Genomic DNA, 21,348 nt, shown 5'->3' on the forward strand with positions numbered 1-21,348 from the left:
GACCAACTGAACAAGTCCTGTGATGGAAGGCAGCCCTAAAGAACTCCAAGGCTAGCTAGAGGTGGTTGTCCATGATAAGGGAGTGATGATAACAACCCCCAATTCCAGATAACTTCACCACTGCCTGAGTTAAAAACCAGATGTAGTGTGTGCCCTTCCCTGTGAATTGAACCTTCAGTGGCCTGCATCAGGTCCATGGTTGCCATGATGGCCATGAACTCCAGACTCATTTCTGATTCTGCTCCCTCCCAGGGAAGGCAGATTGAAGCTCCCCAAGACCACCACCAACCCAGCCACAGCCTCCAAAAACTCAGGTACAGAGATAGCTGCACAGTAGAAAGGCTGGTACAATAGCAATATCTGATCCCCAGAGTCTAACTTCACAGAGTTGCATATTTTACATATGCAGAGGAGTTCCTCTGAAAACTACACAAATCTCCCAGATGATCAAAGCTACTTCCCCACCCCTACCCAAAACCTGGAAGAACTCATTTCCAAGAAGGCCATCCCCTGCGCCCCCCCCCCCCCGCAGTAATATATGATTAAATCATGAATGAGGCAGGGCTTACTATAGATTAACCCAGCACTGAGTAGCAGCAGCCGGGGACCAGGGCCACCCAAGGCAAGGCTTATATGGTAGAAGCAAAGTCCAACTCCATTCACCTGTACACAGTGAATACCAACTGACTGAATAAATGCATAATACTCAAGTAGCTCCTAGATTTAAGTGACAAACAGCATTCTGGAAATTCTCCTTTAGCAGCAGATCTCAGCTGAGGTTTTACCTGCCTATCTTCACAAGTCTTTATCAGATTAACATTCCTCCTCACCAAACACCAGGACCTCCTATCAATAATGCTTCAAAGCAAATATAATAACTGTAACTATGTAAAACTTGGATTGGAGTAGTACCCCATTTTTAAGACTTTCCCTCCCAGACGTAATTGTGCATATATCTCTTAGAGCCAGGGAATACATTGGAAAGAATTGGAAAGAAACAAAATCATGTTTATTTACCTTCTCAATTATCTCATAACACTCTTCCAGTTTTTGAGTTCTGTCTTTCAGGTTCGTGCTGGCTTCATTATATATGTTCAGCCATTCCTGGTAAGAGTTTTCTGATAGGTCTGTGTATGCGATGCACAAAGTCCTCAAACCTAAAAAGGGAATACAGGAGTTCAACCCAAACATCTAGAGAGGTTAGGAATTTGACTTAAACTTGAGAGAGAAACAATTACTAACTGAATGAACAAACTTGCTGTATCCCAAAAACTCAAACTGCCTTCCCACCCAGAAGTTGCTTTTCAAATTAAATTATACTCTCAAATGTATAAGGTGAAAAAAAATCTGAATACAGGTAGTCCTCATTTAGCGACCGAAACTGGGACCAGCAACTTGGTTGTTAAGCGAAGTGGTTGCTACGCAAAACTGCAACTGTGCTTATGATCTTACTTCAGCTTTCTTTTGCTTTACAGACCTGCGAAGATTGTAAATGCAAGGATCTGTCATAAAGTTACTTTTTCATCACTCTTGTAACTGCAGATGGTCACTAAATAAGGCAGTTGCTAAACAAGGACTACCTCTATGACTTTCCCAAGGAAAGAACATACAAAGCAGATTTTGGCCCAGCATTATTTTTGGTAATGCACAATGTGGTTTCACTTTTTGAAATGGGTACTTTATTAAAGCATATTGTAAAATTAAACTGTAAGAGTATGAGATAAATAAATAGTTTCTCACTTTCATTAGCAAGCAGTGTTAAACCTCAGTATTTTCCTTTAATCAGAATATGCTATTTGCTAGCCACAATAATCTGAAGAACACCCCCTTCCTGTTGGAATATGAACAACATGATTTTTACAGGGTCACTGTATTCACATGTATAAATGTAATTATTTGTCTTCTATTGCACATCAGGTATAAAAAAAATGGAGTGAGGTGCCATATTAAACAGAAAGGTTATATTACTCAGAATGTTCCCAAAACAAAGAAACATAAAACTTTCAGGCATGGGGAGAGAGAAGACTCTTCCTGCAATGCAGCGCCATTAAACATTTACTATATAAGAGAACACTGCACTCAGATCAATAAGAGATTGATATAAGAGTTTGATACCACATAACAAAACTCACTGCAGTAGCTACAGAGGTTGACTCTTAAAGAAATCCAGTGAAAATATGTGCTACATTGATGTACTTTCCTCTAAAAAAAAGGTTTTAAACATTTATAAAATGAGTAGTACATAGGCTATTTCTTCATCCATCACTCTCATTATCAATTTCAGCCTTTCTGGTCTCCAAGTCTAAGAGAGTTAGCATCTGCTGAGACCTAATGGCTTGAGACATATCACGTCTGTTGTATTGCTTCCCTCCAATAATTTTTTCTTTTTCACATTTTTAAATATGGTCTCAGTCCAGACTAAGTCCATTTTCAACAAGGTTTATTTCACCGCTGGCTTGAATAATATATGTAGGACTCAGCTAAGCTACATTTCAAGATCTCCTTTGCCTAGAGGCAAACACTAGTTTTAAAGGAGCTGGAAATGTTATGAGTAGCATAACTTTCTTTAGCATTTTGCTTCTTTTGTCTCCCTGTCATATTTTTGTGCTTTCTGAATCAATATGCCATATTTTGATATTTGCAATTTGATGTATTTCAAGATGTAGTTTTCTAGTTAAATACAGACATATTGGGAAAGGTCACATCAATGTATATATTTTGTGAAAATAAAATAAAAATCCCATTTATATAAATCAGATTAAAATACATAAGTGTACATAATATTAGGAAAAGTGCACACAAAAGTATGCATATTGGGGAAAACATACATAAAAATATGTATGAATTTACGGTACGTGTTTAATATTGCAATTGAATGCAAAAGATGGGTGGATGGATGGAATTACTGTAAGATGGAGAAAGCTAAATTTAATAACTTTGTCTTTTCTAACAAGGGTGTCTGTTATATCATATTCAGTCTTACAGAAAATCTGAGCTGGGCAAAATAAGTTTATCTTTACTTCTGAATTTTCCCAAGCTTTCCCATTTTATTTATATATATATATATATATATATATATATATATACATACATACATACATACATACATACATACATACACACACACACACACACATACACATACACATACACATACACAAACAAACAGAATTTGTTCAACTACAGAGCAGCACATTTTGGTACTTTTAAGAAGAGCAACAACAAATAAATAATTAAATAAACATTTACCTTCTGTGGCAAAATATTCAAGATGACATAGAGTTTGCTCCATGTACTGTGAGTCTTTGGATAATCTCTCAAAAATGACATTATCCTGCCAACCAAAAGGTATATAAATAATGACCATAAAGATGCCTACATTTCTTTTTTAGACATATATTCTGTCTATCTATAAGGGATGAAGCTAATAAGGCAGAGACCAGTGATCTTCAAGCCTGACACAATCTTTACCTAAACATGGAATAAATGTCTCTGATTCTCAAGATCAGGAAAATAACAACCAAAAGTCTATTAACTCAAAATACAGGCAGGAAAAAGGCCTAAGCTTTAAACCCTGGACTGACTGTTATAGGATTTAAGTGCTCTGCTATGGAGTAGGCAAATCTACATAGCTATGACTTTTTCCTTGTCTGCAACAAAGCAACTTATCTAGTCATGTTGAGCCTATGAAGCTTCTTCTGCTAGTTACCAGCTTGCTGCAAAGTTGAGTTTCTGGAGAGCCATGCTTTACTACCATGTCTCCTGAGAAGTCTGAGGCTATCCATGATAGCCAAGGTGGTTCAGATTTAAAAAATGTCAAATAATATAGAGATTGTTTTTCATTGTAAGGAACTAGCTCTTATGCTTAATGATAAACTGTAAAACATAGTCCAATCTGTTGGAATGGATATACGGTATAGTCCTTCTCCAAATCACTGACTGATACTATTTAAGCCATTTTTTCCCCAGATAGTTCACTCCAGATATTTTGGGCCCTAACATCCCAAAATCCCACACTGTATGGCTACTGGAAATTTTTGAGCTTTAAAGTATGTATAGTCTTCAGTGATAGTACCAATATTATTAATATTTATACATGCCAAAGAATGTGGGTTACAACACAATTCTCTTGTAAATAGGCAGGAGGTACTTACAGCTCCTTTGCAATACAAACGTAGTCGGCCTTCTGGAGTCCGAACTATTACAGACATTCTTTTTCTGTTACTGGAAAGAGGACAAATGTAATTTAATTCAATATAATTTTTAGAAGTTGTTGTTGCTGTTAATATTTATTAAAAGAGAAGCTAAATAATGGGAGATATTTATGGAATAATTTTGCTTGTATCTCATAAACACAAATTGACAGTAGTTTAGTCAAATAGGTCTGAGATAAAGGTTAGTTAACAAAGTCATAAAAGCAGTAAAGTAAGTGAAGCAGGGCCATAAAGACTGCTAAATTAGGCTTACAAAGAGATATTTCCCTGATTACCTGCTGCATTAAAATGGCCTCTAGCAAGCAAAGACAGACAACTTTTAGCAGATTAACTTTTTCTCATTGGGGTTCTCAGTACAGCACACATGCTACTCAGGAGGAGAGGAGCCAGAAAACAACAGTGAGAACTATTGTCTTTTGTGGGTTTCTCTGCAAGGCAGCCTTACCAAGCTCCATTTCCAGGTGCCACTTCTCCAATTACACTAGCAAAACAATCACATGGGATGAGTTACTATGGATTTCATCAGATCTGTGAAGGGTTTCATCAGATGCCAGACTTTATACATACTGCATACATGGCAACAGAGTAAAAGAAATCTGAGATAGATCCAAAGAAACCCTAACATTTTATAATTATAAAATGATAAGGGTTAATATTAAGTTAGCCTTGACCCTATTGGCCTTTCAGAAAGCCCTAAGACCTGGCATCTTCCCAGGCGCAGGGGTTTGGAGGACACCTGAGCCCAGGTGGGTCGGCAGCTGGTTTCCTTGGTTGTCATAGTATGTCCATCCTTCCCTTTGGTTATTGTTTGATTTGCATAGATTTTAAATGTTTGTTAGCAGCTGAGAGTCGTGTTTGGCCATACAAATTTATTCAATAAATAAATAGAGACAGATGAGATGTTTAGGCCAACAAGTCCAACTTTCTGCTTAGTTCAAGAATCCAAATTAAAGCACCCCATCTAGCAAAAGAGAGACCATGACTTCTCTGGGCAATTCTTTACATTGCCAAAATGTTTTTAATTGATAGAATGCTTTGTTGTTTTTTCCCTAGCATTCACTTCTCCTTGCACAAAGTAAGAGCCTGTGTGGTTCTAGCTTCCCCAAACCAGCACCAGCTTCCTGCGTCAATTCCACAATCAGCGGAATCATCATTTTGGGATACAGCCAGCCATACAGGGATCTAATGCAATTGCTAAGCTCTAATCTAACCCAGGGTTGAAGGGGGTTCACAGAAAGGTAAAACAGCCTTCTGAACATGTGGCTGGGATGAGAATTCTCAGAATTTGGAATGCTCTGAGTTGCCATCCCAACATATCGGGAACATGCTGGACTGACGAAAGATTTAGTACAGATGTAGCCCTTAACATTTTCTAGGGAAATACTTTGATTAGAGCTCTGCAACACTTTGGTTTGAAGTCAAAAAGATGCTTTGGAGATACAAAAGTAGCACCTGACTGCAGTTTCTTCAACCAAACACACTTTTCCCAGGATTGGGTGGCACTTTCAGAGTACCCATGCAGTCCGTGATAGGTGCTGAGCTCATGCCCCACACAGTCCAAAGTGCCTTTTTACCTTCATATCCAAAGCACAGATCTAGTTTTGATATCACTTGGATTTTATAGTTTGAGAGCCTGATTGTGATCACTTTTTTCCTCCATACACATGTAATCTACCCTGGGATGTAAAAAATACAGCTGCTGAAGTATATACCAGTTCACAAATAAATGCAACACTTATGTGGTGGTGGTGTCTGTGTGCATCTAATATTCTGAAGAATCACTTCTCTGTTCTTGAAGAGGTATGTGTAAACTTCATGGTTAGTATTCTAAAACACTCATCTAGGAAATCCAAGTGGAAGGAAAAAACCTTTCTGTATGCAGCAAACCTGAACACGCAAGGAAAAGAAACAGTTATTATGTCTGCACCAAACATGATTTGCTTCAGTATAGTTTGGTGAACAAAGCAAATTTGGGTGGGATCATACAAACCATTATATTATACGCTATAATTTCCTAATGTCAATGACTAGTTAGGAAACACAGGTTAAAGCAAGCCATGTTATTGCTTAGAAAAATGTGCAAACCCTACCAAAGTTTTAAAAAATCAGTACATCGTGGCGTCTAGAAAACAGTGCTGTTAACAACTAGTAGCCATGTCATAGAAAGCTCTAACATCAGAGACTACATTGTTATGATTATTCTGTATTCTGCATGAAAATACTTTTAGTTAGCAGAAACTACATACAGGAAAATAAAAGGCAAAGGGCAAGAATTCCAATATGGTTCCTTATGAGACTAACAAAATGCCAAATACCAGTGGCTGAAGCAAAATACCTGTAATACCATACTTTGACCTAGAAAGGAAGAATGAATGGTTTAGAGCTGTCTCAAGACTTATAAGTAAACGGGGAAATGGCAGATTGGCTTTCAGAAAAAGTATGCTAACGAAGCTATTTCACATCAGATGAGATTCCTAAGTATTCAAAATATTTTTGGATTAGTAGGAAAATAGATCTCTGGATGTACTGGGGTGAGCCAGAACATGTATCTGAATTGCAATTGTCTTCCATAATGCTGTCTTCCAGATGTGTTTGGATTACAACACCCAGAACTTTGGCTGGGAATTCCCAAAGTTGTGGTGGTCCCAATATATCTGTAGGATATCCTGCTGGAAAAAGTTGACCTAATGACTAGCGTCACACACTGTACCAAACTATGATTTGCTTTGCTTAATAGTGGTTTAACCTGTTGTGTGAAGCCAGCCTTTGTGATTTAGAATCCATGGTTTATGATTTAATATGCATGTACCTAGCCAACTGTGGTCTATTCAAAAAAGCCAAGGCTTACTTTGATTACATCAACCTGGTCATAAATTATCTGTAATGTCAGCCTGAATATATAGTTTTTTGTTTTTGTTTTGTCTTGTTTTGTTTTTTGGTGCTTCAAGTCAGTCTTGGACAAGTCCCTGCAGTTTTCTTGGCAATGTTTTTTGGAAGTAGTTTGCCATTGCCTCCTTCCTAGGGCTGAGAGAGAATGACTGGCCCAAAATCACCAGTTGGCTTTGTGCCCAAGGCGGGACTAGTCTCCTGGTTTTTAGCCTGGTGCCAAACCACTACACCAAACTATACATCAAATATATAGTGCCCTAATCATAATGGGACTTACTTCCTAATTTCTGGTATTTATAATTGCAGTGTAAACAATCCTTGCATCTAGTTTAAGGAATGTATTTTTAAATTAAACCACAGCAGATAACATACTGATTGAGAAAGCAAGCATAACAATGTTAAATAAATGTCAGTGCAAATAAGAAACCAAGAAAAATGGACAGAAAAAGCTAATAGTTGGAGGAATTATGTCACAAATTTATGCCAGATTCTTTGAGAAATATGAATCAGCAACAATGAAAACCCAAACAGTCCTTCCTAATTTTCTTTCCTATATAAATGAACTACATGTCATTATTTTTAAAACTAAAATTGCAAGAGTGTATTTTTGCAGTAACTTTTGGGAGAGGGGGCTCGGAGTAACATAACAAATAACAAAAGACTGAAAACTAAATCAAAATATCTCTATTTTCATACAAGTAAAAACTGCATCAAGACAGAGTTGAGGTTCGGAGAGAAGGAAAACCCATATTTTAGATTATTATCTTTTGATCATAATTTATACCAATATGATATGTAAAACATGTTTTAGTATGTCATGTACAACCAACCAATTGTGGTTTAGTCAATGGATGACTATGATTATGCAACCACTTAGCAAATGATTAACATTTTAGCACATAGAAGAGGAATTTCATTGTTTCTATTATAATCTTCAAAAGGTATTGTCAATTCAACTCAATTCTACGTCATATTTTCAGTAGCTGCCCTGACACAATATTTTTACAATGTTATTCTTTTTGTGGACAACACTATTTAATAAGAAATCATGCAGCAAGAGTTATGATGGTCAGGTTTGACTGTGGCACATCATAAAGCTACATTCTTGGTAACGCTAGTTTACAACGAAGGTATTTCTGTACTGCTTCCCAAGACTGAGATACTGAAAAGTGAAAGAGGAATATTTTCAAAGGTTTGCAATATTGCTTCAATCACCTTATCAACCCTTTTCCAATTGCCCCCCTCCCTTTTTTTTGAGGAAGAGTGAAGAAGAAAGAGATTAGTCACAGGATTTCCAACATGAAATGTAGGTCAACATTTAGTTTTACCCAACCAGTATGAGGGATAGAACCAGATTTTGCCTTGCGTAGAACATCTGTCTCTAATTGCTGTAAAAATCAGAATTACTAAGAAACAATATCAAGAATAGCCTAGAATTATATTTCCAGCAACCGTACTTGTCATTTAGCTATTCTAAGAAAGTAAGTAATATTGGGAGAAGGGGGAGAGAAAATTGTTTCTGTGCTATTAATTTGTTCTGAAATTCTCCAAGTGAGGTTCAGTAAGACTGATGGGCTGGTTATTTGCAGTAAGAAAATACTGTATATACTTGCATATAAGCCGACCCTTGAATTTTTAACCCAAATATCATGAAAAAATGAGCCACCTGTGAATAAGCTGACCCCCATTTTTCATCGTATTTTGGTTAAAAATTCAGGGGTTGGCTTATATGCCAGTATATATTGGAAATACAGGTAGTTTAAAAAAGTATTACCATATATACTCACAAATAAGCCCATCCATGAATAAGCCAAAGCCAATTTTTGGGGTGATTTTTGGCACCTAAAATTCTCAGCTTATCTGCAAGTATATATGCTAACCATTTTTTTCATCTTAGTATCTAAGGAACTGATGAACATGAAAACAAAATACTGATATTTTTCTACCTGAAAATCCTGGCAGCCCCATTGTCTCTTCCTGTGGTACAGCTTGTTCTACAGTCCAATCTGGTCACTGCTCCCAGTAGTGACATTATCTTATTAGTTAACATGCAAATGCATATATATTGACTTGGAAGATACCAAGTATGTGGTCCATGGAATAAGCATGCACAACGCCTCCACTTTGTTGCTGGGAAGGAGAGAAGCCTCTGCTTCTAAAACAGCATTTTACATCCTGGGTTTTCCCAGATATAGTCTGATGATAAGTTCCATTAAACTTGATCACCACCATGCAGGCTTTAAATCAGTGTTTTTCAAACTTGGCAATTTTAAGATGGCTGGGGAATTCTGGGAGTTGAAGTCCACACATCTTAAAGTTGCCAAGTTTGAAAAACACTGATTTAGATGAAGGGGTTTACATCACAGAAGCTCTAGGACATGAGGTAGGGGAAAATCTATTTTAAATCATCAGTAGATAGAGGGTGGGTCCTGAATTTGCTCACATTATGGGAAGGATTCCTAAGCTGATTTCTACTCGTGAGATACTCTGGTCAGTAGAATGACAGCTGGGGCCTTTCCTCATTTCTCCCATTCCCTCTAAAGGACCTTTGTGACTGCCTCATTCTATTCTGGGCAGCTGGGGATCCTCTGCAACTTTCAGTAACTGTAAGGGAAGGCAGATTACCTATTCGTTTTCTGTTCTGTCTATGAATGGAAATAGTCCATTTATGGATGCCAAGTAGGATCCAACCCACTGAAACCTCTCCAAATCAGGTGCAGCTATATTGCAGCCTTTCAAAGTTTTCAAACAAACTACAATTCCAGCTGAATATAAATTCAGCAAATGAAATGAAACAAAGCAAAGCAAAGAAAATTTCTTTAATTTCAGGGTATTCCTAAGTGTTTTCTTCCTTTTATTTCTTGCAGTTGCCATTAAAAACCAATTACCTTGAAAATTCCAACACATTAAGGATCTCAAACGACTCTTCTTTTCCTAGCTGCAATCATTAAGAGAAATAAGACACACTTTAGTAGAAGAAAAACTAAAAACACATTAAACAACACGAGGTGCAAGGTAAGTGGTCCGTTTTCAAATATCCATATCAAAAATGTGAGAATAGCTCCCTCTTCTGGGTACAACCATGTACTTAGATTCTTAAGAATATTGCAAAGGGAACATTTTCTGTACTCAATATAATGCCATGCCAGGAAAAAAAAATGCTGCGTTGAAAACTGCCTTACAATTTCTTAAAAGTTTTCTTCCTCCATAAAGAAGTCTATGGGTTGTCTACCTTTTTCTCAGTGTATCTAAAACCTTCTTTCCCATTTCTCTTGGTCGTGTTTTTTGAGCTGTTTTTATTGTTGGAGATGGCTCAGGGTGCCATTGGTGTCCTTGTTAACTGTTTAACCCTCCCTGGCTACCCAATCTGGAAAAGCCCAGCAGAAAACAGAATTGCCTCAGGATATTTTCCTTTTGGATTTTATGTGAATCTGACATGATACAATGGGAGAGATTATTATACAATCCAAGGCAGGGTATTCATGTATACACCCCTTGGCCACCTCCAAATTAATTAAGTGGAAGAACATCATAGCCATGACAAATTTTCTTCTCTAGTGAAAGAACATCAAAAGCAAATGCTTTTAAATCAAATTAAATGACAACTGTTACAAACAAGGGAGAAAATGCACCCCAACACTATCTGGAAAAAAAAAATCATTTAGATCATTTTCATTCAATTTGACTGAAAAATATTTCAAAAGCAATTGACTGTGGTATGGAATTCCTATACTCATTTTAAGTTACAATGAGTCTGTGAGGTATAGGTGAGTATCCTGTCTTTCATTATATACACCTAGCAGTTTTCATCCTTATCTTCTCACACATCTACTGAATACCAAAGAAAGGCATTACAAGGAAATACATCCTACAAGACTTTTATGATCAGGAAAGAGAATGAGGCTGTTGGGTGATGGGAGCAACATATCAGTCTGAGAGTTAATTTCTACACCAGTGTTTCTCAACCTTGTCAACTTTAAGATGTGTGGACTTCAACTCCCAGAATTCCCCAGCCACCAATTCTGGGAGTTGAAGTCCACTCATCTTAAAGTTGACAAGGTTGAGAAACACAGTTATACACACTGAAAAAGAAGGTAAAACAAAGAGAAAATAGAAACAGGACCACCCTCTTAAGAAAGAGAGCCAAGTATTCTGTTATATGGGGCAAAACAAAAGGGAGAAAGAAATGGAATGGATTATTTTATGTGTCTGCATATATGTGCATGTGTGCATGTGTGTGTGTGTGCATGTGTGTACATATTGCTGTTTGGTTCCTTCCTTCCTGGGAAATGACCGCCTAATAACACCATGCATGAAGACATACACACACCATAGCAGCACTTTCTCCAGCTCGAAACAAGATAGGCTCAAAAACACAATCAAAACAAATATGATGGACATTTGAAAGAAGTGCTCAAGCAACATGAACACAAATTCTTGAAGTGCAGTCTTTTAGCTGAGCATGTGGGAGGCATAATTTGGTGAGATTTCGTTATTTCCACCTCCTGCACTACAACTGGCAGGGCCTGAAAGATCTTTCCACTCTGACCAAGAATTAGAATTGCTTGGCCAGTCAACCTCCTAGATGGGCCTTCTCAGAGGCATTTTGCCCTGCTTGCCCTATTTCTGTGCAGTATTTCCAGGATAGTCTTATGGCAGAGTTTAGGACAATCTTGCAACTCTTCTTTCCCACACACTCTTACCGCATCAATGATAACAGAACGTGGTGTCCTCCCAGTGAAAACATAGCCAAGTTTTCTTGCTCCTTTGACTAAGGCTCCTTCATCTGACAACAGAAAGAGTTTGCCATTACAAATACAGGAATATGGTTGGGTTTTTTAAAAAATAATAATAAAAGGACAGTGCAGATGCGCCTTTACAAAAACTTCCCAATTCCCCAAAGCAGCTGCAGAAGATCCCCAAACTTTTCAGAAACTCATCCAAATCAGAGCTTCCTCAACAGGAATATAGTAATGTCAGGCAACCTTCTCTGAAAGGCAACATGAGTTCATTATTGTCATCATGTCTGCCATGGCTAGTCCTTAGACTTCTCATCAAGGGGCAGAAGACTTGAGAAATCCTCAGGAAATTCCACAGTCAGGATGTTCCCAGCACTGACACCATCCTAAGGCTCAGAAAATGAGCCCCAGCAGAACTTCCACCTCCACAGTTTTACAGAAATCTGAGATGGCAAAATCAAACAGAGGCTATGTAATACAACCAAGTTATTTTTTCATAAATGGAGGAATTATTCCAATCTACTGGAATATTTATTTTTAAAAACACTTCTGTGCCACTCCAATCATTACTGTAAGCAACTCTGAGCAAAACATACAATATACACAATGCATTAAAACAGTTCAAAATGATCAAAATGATCAAATAAAAATAAATACTTCAACATAAATTCAATATAATCATAATATCATAAGGCTTCAGAATGTTGTAGAGGTAATATACTGGGAGAAAGATGTAAATCGAATGAAGGAGGGGAAAAACTAAGGTGACCCTCCTCAACCCAATTGCAAACGGAATTCTGTTACTTCTTTTGAAGAAGGCACAAAAATTTACCTCTTTCCAGCAAATGCGAAATTTCTGATTCAGCCAAGAATTCATTTTGATGGGGGGAGGGGTGTAAATCAACTCAAATAGGAGGACTCACTTGGAACTATCTATTTCTCAGTCCTATTTCTCAGTACACTTGTCTTGCCTCCCATGCAGTTCTCATGTAGCCACAGAACTGAACAATGTCCAGGAAAGCAAGCACAGACCTGCAAAGACTACCTTGTTAATCTCTACCTGCATTGACCAGAATGTTCTTATTCCTAGTATCAGATTGCATGTAGCTCCTGGTCCTCACTCTAAGAACTCTAGATGGTACGTGCATGAATGTATGTACTATATATACTAATTCAACACAATCTGTCTTGTGCCATAGACAAGATTCCCCCAGTCCCTTGTTCTTCTCATGGCTCTCTACTACAACAAAAGGAGTAACTAACCTGGGGAGGAGGCCTGGTAGATGATTGTGTTTCCATCCCTTTCTGGAACAACAGTGTGACACACAGCCAGCAGAGTGAGGAATTCTTTGATGTGCATGGCTGTGGGCTAGAATGCAAGGGCCAAGTTAGTCCAATGAATATGACCTGTGACATTCTGAAAAACTTCTTAAGTTTTCACTGTTAGAGACAGAGAGCAAATAAAGTGGCTGGATGTTACTTCGCCTCTGTTATTTTTCAAAAAGATAATTACATTATACAGCTTATTGGATTTTACTCAGCTAAGGTAATAAGGTAAGAACAGCTTTGCCAGGTGAGACCAATCATCCTCTTTGTTTCTTGCATTCATTGTTCATATGACAAGTATATCACCTCAGCTCAAGCTTGGTCTGCTAACACAAAGCAATCTACTTTTCCCAGCAAAGCCAGGCCTGGAGGGACATCCCATAATTTTCCTACATTAAAATCAATTATTTAGTCTGTTTTTGTCTTTCTATGTTCACGGTGTACAATGATTCCATCCACCCAATTTTCTGGGAACAATGAGGACAATCTTATCACATCAGCTCTTCTACAAAGCTGCTATTCTCCCTTTGATGGACAATCAGCAGTGATGCTATATTTATTTTTCTGCTGAATATCAAACCAAATAGTTAAAGACATTACCTCAGAGTTATCTGTAAATGCCAGCCATGGATGGATGGATGGATGGATGGATGGATGGATTCACTCAAAAGGAAATAACTCAAGAGGGTGGTGGGTCACAGGATTTCTCTCTAAGCCCCTCAATGAGCACATTAGTACAGTGGTACCTCGGGTCACGAACTTAATTTGTTCCGCGACTGGTTGCGACCCGAATTGGTCGTGACCCGAATCAAATTTTCCCATAAGGTTCAATGTAAATACGGTTAATCCGTTCTGACCCCTACGAATTTGGTCGCCAACCAATTTTGGTCACGACCCGAATCAAATTTTCCCATAAGGTTCAATGTAAATATGGTTAATCCATTCTGAACCATATGTATTTTTTTTTTAAACCACAAAAATATGAAACAAAGTACAATACAGTACGAAAAGAGAGAACTCTAACCTTGCTCGAGGTGACTTCTGGCGTGGGGGACAGGAAGGCGGGTGGGGAGGCGGTTATTGTTTGGAGGGAGAGTCCCCCTCCCTACAGGAAGCCACGACCACGTGTCACAGCAGGGAAAATGCCCGCGGATCCTGTTCGTCACCCGATGCGGAGTTCGCAAACAGAAGCAAAATTTTGCGAACGGTGCTGTTCGTGACCCGAATTGTTCGTGAACAGAAGCGTTCGTGACCTGAGGTACCACTGTATACTGTAACACACTAAGCCTGACTTAAGGCAAATCATAGGTACGGTATTTACCCACAGATACTGCATCAGATGACATAGCAAATCACAGCCAACTGCAATTTGCTGGCCATCATCTACATCAGCCAGAATCCCAATCATATTTGCGTCTGAACTTTTCCCCACCCTCTTGATTTTTTAATTTCATTTCCCGGTATACTTAAGAAAGCAAAAACAAAGGAGAAAGGAACAACACAGATGGAACAGCACCATTTGTGGCCACGCCTGCTTCTTGTTTCTATGTGTGGAGGCCAGAAGGAGAAGTTAATACCTTTATCCCAATTCAGAAGACACAAAGGCCATGGCTAAGGTAAACTGAGTTACAGCAAACTAAGAGTAAAGTTGTGATAAGAGTACTTTTCATTAACCAGAGTTAACCCATGGTCCCAAGTAGTACATCACACTAGGTAGAACTATGCCATAGTTTAGAGTGCCATATGCTCTAGATCATAGAAGAAAGGTACTGAGGCCACAACTGAATAATTCATTAGTTTTATGTACCCAAGTGTTTTATGGACTGGTCATTGACTGCAATAAAGATTCTATTCTAGGAATAATTCATGGAGAAATTCTAAAGAAAGGCCTTACATGATCAGTCTCAATGTTCTGCAGAAGTCTTGGATCATCAAATTCACAAGATTCACTGGTAGAAGGCGGAAGCTGGCTAAGAATATAATAAAAGGGGTGATAAGATACCTGAACAGGTGTATTTCTATTGAATACAGCCTCATGTATTATGGCATTGTCAATGATCAGTCTAATAACCAAGTACCAGATATATTTATCTGCCTTTTATCAGAAGAATAATTCCAATGATAAGCAAGCTTTCCTAACTTTACAAGCTTTTGTTTTCAGAGTTATGTCCCCTTTCACTCTATGGCATATTTCATTGCATATACCTGCTTCTGTACCTACTGTCTTCCAGTTAGGTTGAATTCAGATTTCAAAATCTCTTAGCCAGCATGGGGGATTCTGGGAATTGAAATTCAACATATCTGAAGTCCTCAAGTTGGGGGAGGCTGCCATAAAGAAATACAGGTCCTCTTTTTTTCCCCAGGGTTCTTCCTCCATGTATGCTTTCCCATCATTCAACCTCAAAAAACCCCCCAAGAGCAGTGCCTCTCCCAAAAGTGCCTAATGTTGTCCACCTGAGCCATCCAACTGTCTATAGTGACAATTGCAACAATTCCATATTTATTTACCTGAAATCTTCTGACGAACATTCTCTTGCCAGTTCTGGGAAGTGACTGAAAGAAAGAAAGAAAGAAAGAAAGAAAGAAAGAAAGAAAGAAAGAAAGAAAGAAAGAAAGAGAGAGAGAGAGAGAGAGAGAGAGAGAGAGAGAGAGAAAGAAAGAAAGAAAGAAAGAAAGAAAGAAAGAAAGAAAGAAAGAAAGAAAGAAAGAAAGAAAGAAAGAAAGAAAGAAAGATAGATAACTGATGGTATACCTATCCTGATTAGAAGGAAGCTACTGCTGAATAAAAGTTATGACACCTGTGGAACTCTCTAAAGGGGTCTCTTCCATTCAAGTACAAGGAAAACAATTGTGGGCACGCATACAACTTTCCATGGAATCAGACCTTTGCTGCTGCCAGGAAATTGGACTAACAATGCAATTCTGTGCATACTGCGACAGTTAATGGGACTTCTTTCCTGAAAAGTGTGCACAGAATTGCAGCCACAATAATACATCCAGGAGAACTGAGAGGAGTCGGGGTTCTGAAAAAGCAGGAGTGACATCAACTCTCTGTCTGGGATTGCACAACCCATTAGGCTAAAAGCATGACTCCATGACTATGCAGTGTCTCAGTGTGTGTACAAACCTAGCAGTACACTTCACTTTTGTATGTTGTGTGAACTCAGCCAAACAGATTAATTTAGAAAACCATGAAGCCAGGTGTTAACATGCTGTACGAACATAACCAAAAGAGTCTCTGCTGCCTATCTTCGCAAGTCTTTAACAAAAGAAAAGCGATCCTGTGCCACCAAATGTTGTATACGTTATATTGTTTCAAACTGTATCCTGCCTCTGTACCTCCACCCAGGTTGACAATGTTAGGGACCTCTGAGGCAATTTGATACCTTAATTTCAGCAAATTGTGAGCTAGCCCAATTTTATAATCCCTTGTTCTTTGCTGGGGGTAGATTTTGCTACCTTAAGTATGAAATGGTTGGTCTTCTATCTCCAAAATTAATTATAACGGTAAGTAAAACTAAAGCCACTAGAAAACTGTGGAGTTACAGTCCCACACAAGCAATCTAAGAAAATATCAATGTAATAAAAATGACTCCTTAAGCTTATACAGCAAATAAAAACATGGTACATACCCATATGTTACTCCAGCAATACTACATTTCTTAAAATTCATAATATTGCATGTTAAGGTGCCTGTTTTATCAGAGAATAGATACTTAACCTAGGAGACAAATGATATATATACATATATTATTATGAATAAAACAAAATAGAGAATCTCTAAGAAAACTGTGGAAACAAAAGCAGTTATGAAGTGCAATCCTCACGATGTTCAGTGGAGCCTCTTCTGAGGTAAGTGGGCAAACATGTAATGAGGCCTGATTGATTTAATTATTATTTAACACATTTTTCTCCAAACAGGAATCTTTCAGACTCCTCAAGTATCCAAATCCCATAATCCCCTGCCAGTATGGTCAGATTGGTTGAGGATTCTGGGAATTGCCATCAATACATCCCAATACACATTGGTTAAGGCTCAGTGACTAGTTCTTCGGCGAAATGTGTGCCTATATTATAAAATGTACAGCAACTTATCTTAGCCAAGAACTAGGTACACAACTGTACAGAAGCGAGCCAGAGACTTGACTGAAGCAGGGTGATCTTTTTTTAGTTTGGATGATTTTAAAAACATAGGTTTTGAATTAGATATACAGTCTAATAAATAAGAATAAGACTCTCTTGTTAGGTTGCCGAATGAGAGTCAGGAAAGACTCAGGTTCAAAATTAACCCCCAACAGCCTTTTTCTCACAGGATTTCTGTGAGGATGAAAGCAGAATCAATTATTCAGTCACTTTTTGTCTTGCTATGTTCACAGCCTTGCATTTTGCTTCAAATTTGTTGAAGGGAGAAGAGGATGAAAATAAAATAAAGCTAATGTATTATTTTTGTGAACTGAATTAAAATTACTGGTGTAAGAAATCATATAAAATAGTTTCCCATGAAAAATGCCATATGAAAAATTAAAAGGCACTGGGATAATCAGGACAAGGGGTTTCCACTCAGGTTTATTCCAGTTAGTACTCAACTTACTGTATATAGAATCTTAACTGGACTTAAATCCAACTAACTCTCTCATAGTCAGTAGCATCGCTACTTTACTTAGGCACTACATAAATCATACCCAATTCTCACTAGATGAATGCGCACTGGAATATGGGATGCAGAGGGGGACAAGGTATTGCTCAATCTCATAACTGGCATGGCTCAATAAAACAGGATGATGGAAAGTGTAGTCCAACAGGAACTGGAGAACCACCGATTCCCCACTCTTGATTACAAGTTGTGGCTGCATCATCTTACAGAGAGCCGTTGCAAATCCGTTGCCTGCAGATTCATCTCAAACTGTTTTCATGGACTGAATATATAGATTGAACAGCCCCTTTTTATAACCCACTGTTATATTGGTACCATCTCATATCCTTACCTGGCCAAGTTCCTCATTCAGATTTGAAGTTCTGGCCATTGCAGGTGTATCAGTTTCAGTATAATACATATCTATATCCTGAGAAGAATCAAAAGACCTTATCATAAGTAGACCATACATCGCATGCTACTTTTATGTTGTTCTGTTTATCATATGCACTACATTTTTATTATTTTTTAAATGTATTAATCTCTTTTTAAAAGAACAAAAGAGCAAACAAGCAAAAAGAGAAAAAAGAGAAAAAAGAAAAAAATAATTGGTATAGGAATATAATAAGTGAACTTTACCAAGTTCACCAATGCCATCAATATCACCAATACCAACTTTTCCAACTTTACCAAGTTCACCTTTGCCAACTTTACCAATAAGTGAACTTTACAATTACCAAGATTGTACAGTGAGTGCTCAGCATACCTTTGACTAAAAATCAACCACAGAAAACATTAAATTACATTTAAGCACATTAACTTATTTTAACAATGTAAGAAAGAATTTAAATGTCTGAGCTAAGTGCCAAAATCTCCACTCCTTGCTTGTGGAGCAAAATAGTGCTCCAAAAAAGAAGAAAAAGAAAAAATACTATGACATTATAAATATTAGTTTCTAATTTCCCCTTTCTACTCCAATGTATAATTTTTATAGTCATTTTTAAAAAATGTAAATCGTTGATTTCAATTATTTAGTCAGTTATTTTTCCCCTTAAAAACCATACTCTAAATGCTGAACTTTTATTTGCCTTCCTGCATAATATATAGTATATATGGAAGCCATTCTTGCTTAAATTTGCTTAGACTTATAATATGCACTAGATTTTTATTACTTTTATTATGGACTGCTCTGATTGTTGTTTTGTTTTCATTTTCCTCAAGATTGGCTGAAAAAAATAAACACTAAGTAAATAAATGATCTAATCTAAATTATTCTCACATCGTTCAAAGAATGCTGCTACAGTAGAGAAACAGAATATCAAATGAAGAGAACCAGTTTGGTCTAGTGGCAAAGGCACCAGTCTAGAAAGCAGGAGACGGTGAGTTCTAGCCCCACCTTAGGCATGAAAGCCGACTGGGTGATTTTGGGTCAGTCACTCTCTCTCAGCCCAACTCACCTCAGAGGGTTGTTGTTGTGGGGAAAATAGGAGGAGGAAGGAGTATTAGGTATTTTTGCCGCCTTGAGGTATTTATAAAAATAATAAAGGTGGGATAAAAAAAATTGGTTCTATCAGTAAGCCCCACTATGACAATAGAGTGCAAATCTCATTATTCCTAACCATTGGTCATCTGGTGGGTACCAGGTAGCCTAAGTCATTTATGACAACCCTGCCTTCAGTCATGCCTCCTTGCTGACACTTCATATACCCATGCATTCATGCAGACATTCAAACAAAACAATCCATTCTTGCTTTGCTGATAGGAAGCTGAGAGTTGGTGGCAGTTTAGATTCTCATAGGACATAATTCTCATTGGAAAGGAGGGGCTGCAGATGGACTGGTATTAGAGATGGCGCTAGAGATGGAGTTTTAGAGTTGAAAAGACTATCAGGGAGATCTCAGGGAAGGAATGATGTTAGAAGAGGGCTGGAAAGCAAGGCTGAATTTGGATATTAAATGGCCTTTGAAGAAAAGTTATTGGACTTTAAAATAACAATATGGGCTTGCAAACCTGAGCTGAATTAGGCAATGGTTACGCGGTTGAAGAGAATGTTGGGCACTATCCAAAGGAGCAGGCTGAATACCAGAGGAGCAGCAAGAATATTGTGAAGCAATTATAAACCAATGCAGAGTGCACAGTTGGGGTGCTAGAAGGTGGCAGAAAATCAGAAGATAAGAAGATTATGTGCCAGAAAAAAAGCCAGCAGACAATAAACTGCCAGCCAGAATAAGTGAATGAGAAAGGAAGAGAGAGATAGAATGAAAATTGCTATTAATCTCTGTAAATCCTTAATTCTAGAAATGGATGGGATTAAAAATAAAATGGTGCTAAGCTTGTATCATAATCTGGACACAAATATGAAAGTTGGAGTTCAAGGAGAAGGACATTGTTCTCAGTGGAGTGTCAAGCAAGTAGCTGACTATATATTCTACTAAGCAAGGCTTAGTTAGAAACAAAATGACTTCTGCTATGTGTGATCAGAAATTTGAATAGTACTGGATGCTCTTTGCACTGTCTCTTTCAATCAAGGTCCCCGAAACCACGTACACTCACTTCATGACACCACTAGCATACCATGGATTGTGATGAGGATTCAAATGACACATTTGTTTCATACACAATACATGACTATGATCGTTTCTTTCAATTAAGATTGGAACCATCCATGTGTAATTTCTCATATTTCATCCAGTTTCAGTAAATTATAAATAGCAGGACAGATAGAAAGCCCTCTGCCCCTAGATTCAAGAAATCTGGACTTATTTTGCATATGAAGGATTTCATAGGTAATTCAGAAAACTATACTTATTTTCACATACTAAAAATCCTACTTCAGGCTCTCCTCCCAACTGATAGTGGGTTATAATGGGTACAGAGATATAACTGCCACATTTTTACAAATAATTTTACTACTAATAAAAGCGTAATAACTTAGTACATTCATTTGTCTCCCATTTTTGCACTTTTAAATTAAGTTGCATTCAATTGTACATACCCAATTTATAAAAAGAGCCTGAGTAAATTTCACAACTTCCAGAGTCACCAATAGACTGATGGGAATGAGGTTGTTGTACAAGATTATAAAGGTGAGCAGATTGTATCCAAAATTGGTGGATAGGACTTCTGTAGACCAAGAAAGACAACAAAGGAAAGAGTTAGAGAAGATATATTGGTTACACACTGGATCAGGGCTGTACACATGGTTGTGTAATCCCCAAAGAAGTGGAAGACACAAATGGGGAAGCTGTGTTATCAATTCCTGAAAGAAAAAAAATGCAACATTAAGAAACAGGATTTCTGAAATTACAAAGCTTTCACTGTTGACTTGGCATTATGAATATAAATTAACAATTTCATGTGAAGCTTTTTAAAACATTGCTACTAAGATCCCAAAATAGCAAAATCCTTTCTTTTGTCTCATATTTGTATATTGCAGCCAGGACTGAACTGAACATCTTATCAATTACTTGAAATACCAGATAAACCATGAGGACATCTAAGACAGGGGAGAAGTCTCGGGGGTTTCTCTCATTTCAGATTCAGTGCA

At 37.7% G+C, this 21,348-nt stretch overlaps 1 protein-coding gene across 2 annotated transcripts in view; it reads right to left on the bottom strand.

Annotated features, from left to right (window-relative positions):
• Positions 1 to 21,348, bottom strand: part of ATP8A2 (ATPase phospholipid transporting 8A2) — a 355,224-nt gene that overhangs the window by 244,062 nt on the left and 89,814 nt on the right. For both annotated transcript variants that reach the window (XM_088140682.1, XM_088140683.1), the window contains 11 exons: positions 20,797 to 20,924; positions 18,154 to 18,231; positions 16,801 to 16,889; positions 15,677 to 15,721; positions 15,063 to 15,138; positions 13,106 to 13,211; positions 11,807 to 11,889; positions 9,992 to 10,041; positions 4,155 to 4,224; positions 3,250 to 3,334; positions 1,018 to 1,157 (listed from right to left, as the gene is read on the bottom strand). In XM_088140682.1, coding sequence (XP_087996808.1) covers positions 1,018 to 1,157; positions 3,250 to 3,334; positions 4,155 to 4,224; positions 9,992 to 10,041; positions 11,807 to 11,889; positions 13,106 to 13,211; positions 15,063 to 15,138; positions 15,677 to 15,721; positions 16,801 to 16,889; positions 18,154 to 18,231; positions 20,797 to 20,924 — 950 coding nt within the window. The remainder of the gene's footprint in view (positions 1 to 1,017; positions 1,158 to 3,249; positions 3,335 to 4,154; positions 4,225 to 9,991; positions 10,042 to 11,806; positions 11,890 to 13,105; positions 13,212 to 15,062; positions 15,139 to 15,676; positions 15,722 to 16,800; positions 16,890 to 18,153; positions 18,232 to 20,796; positions 20,925 to 21,348) is intronic.

The sequence above is a fragment of the Python bivittatus genome, unplaced genomic scaffold, assembly GCF_059951505.1.
Source record: "Python bivittatus isolate LINGU-HERP-01145 unplaced genomic scaffold, Pbiv_v1 ctg000340_np1212, whole genome shotgun sequence".
In the NCBI taxonomy this organism is placed as follows: domain Eukaryota; kingdom Metazoa; phylum Chordata; class Lepidosauria; order Squamata; family Pythonidae; genus Python; species Python bivittatus.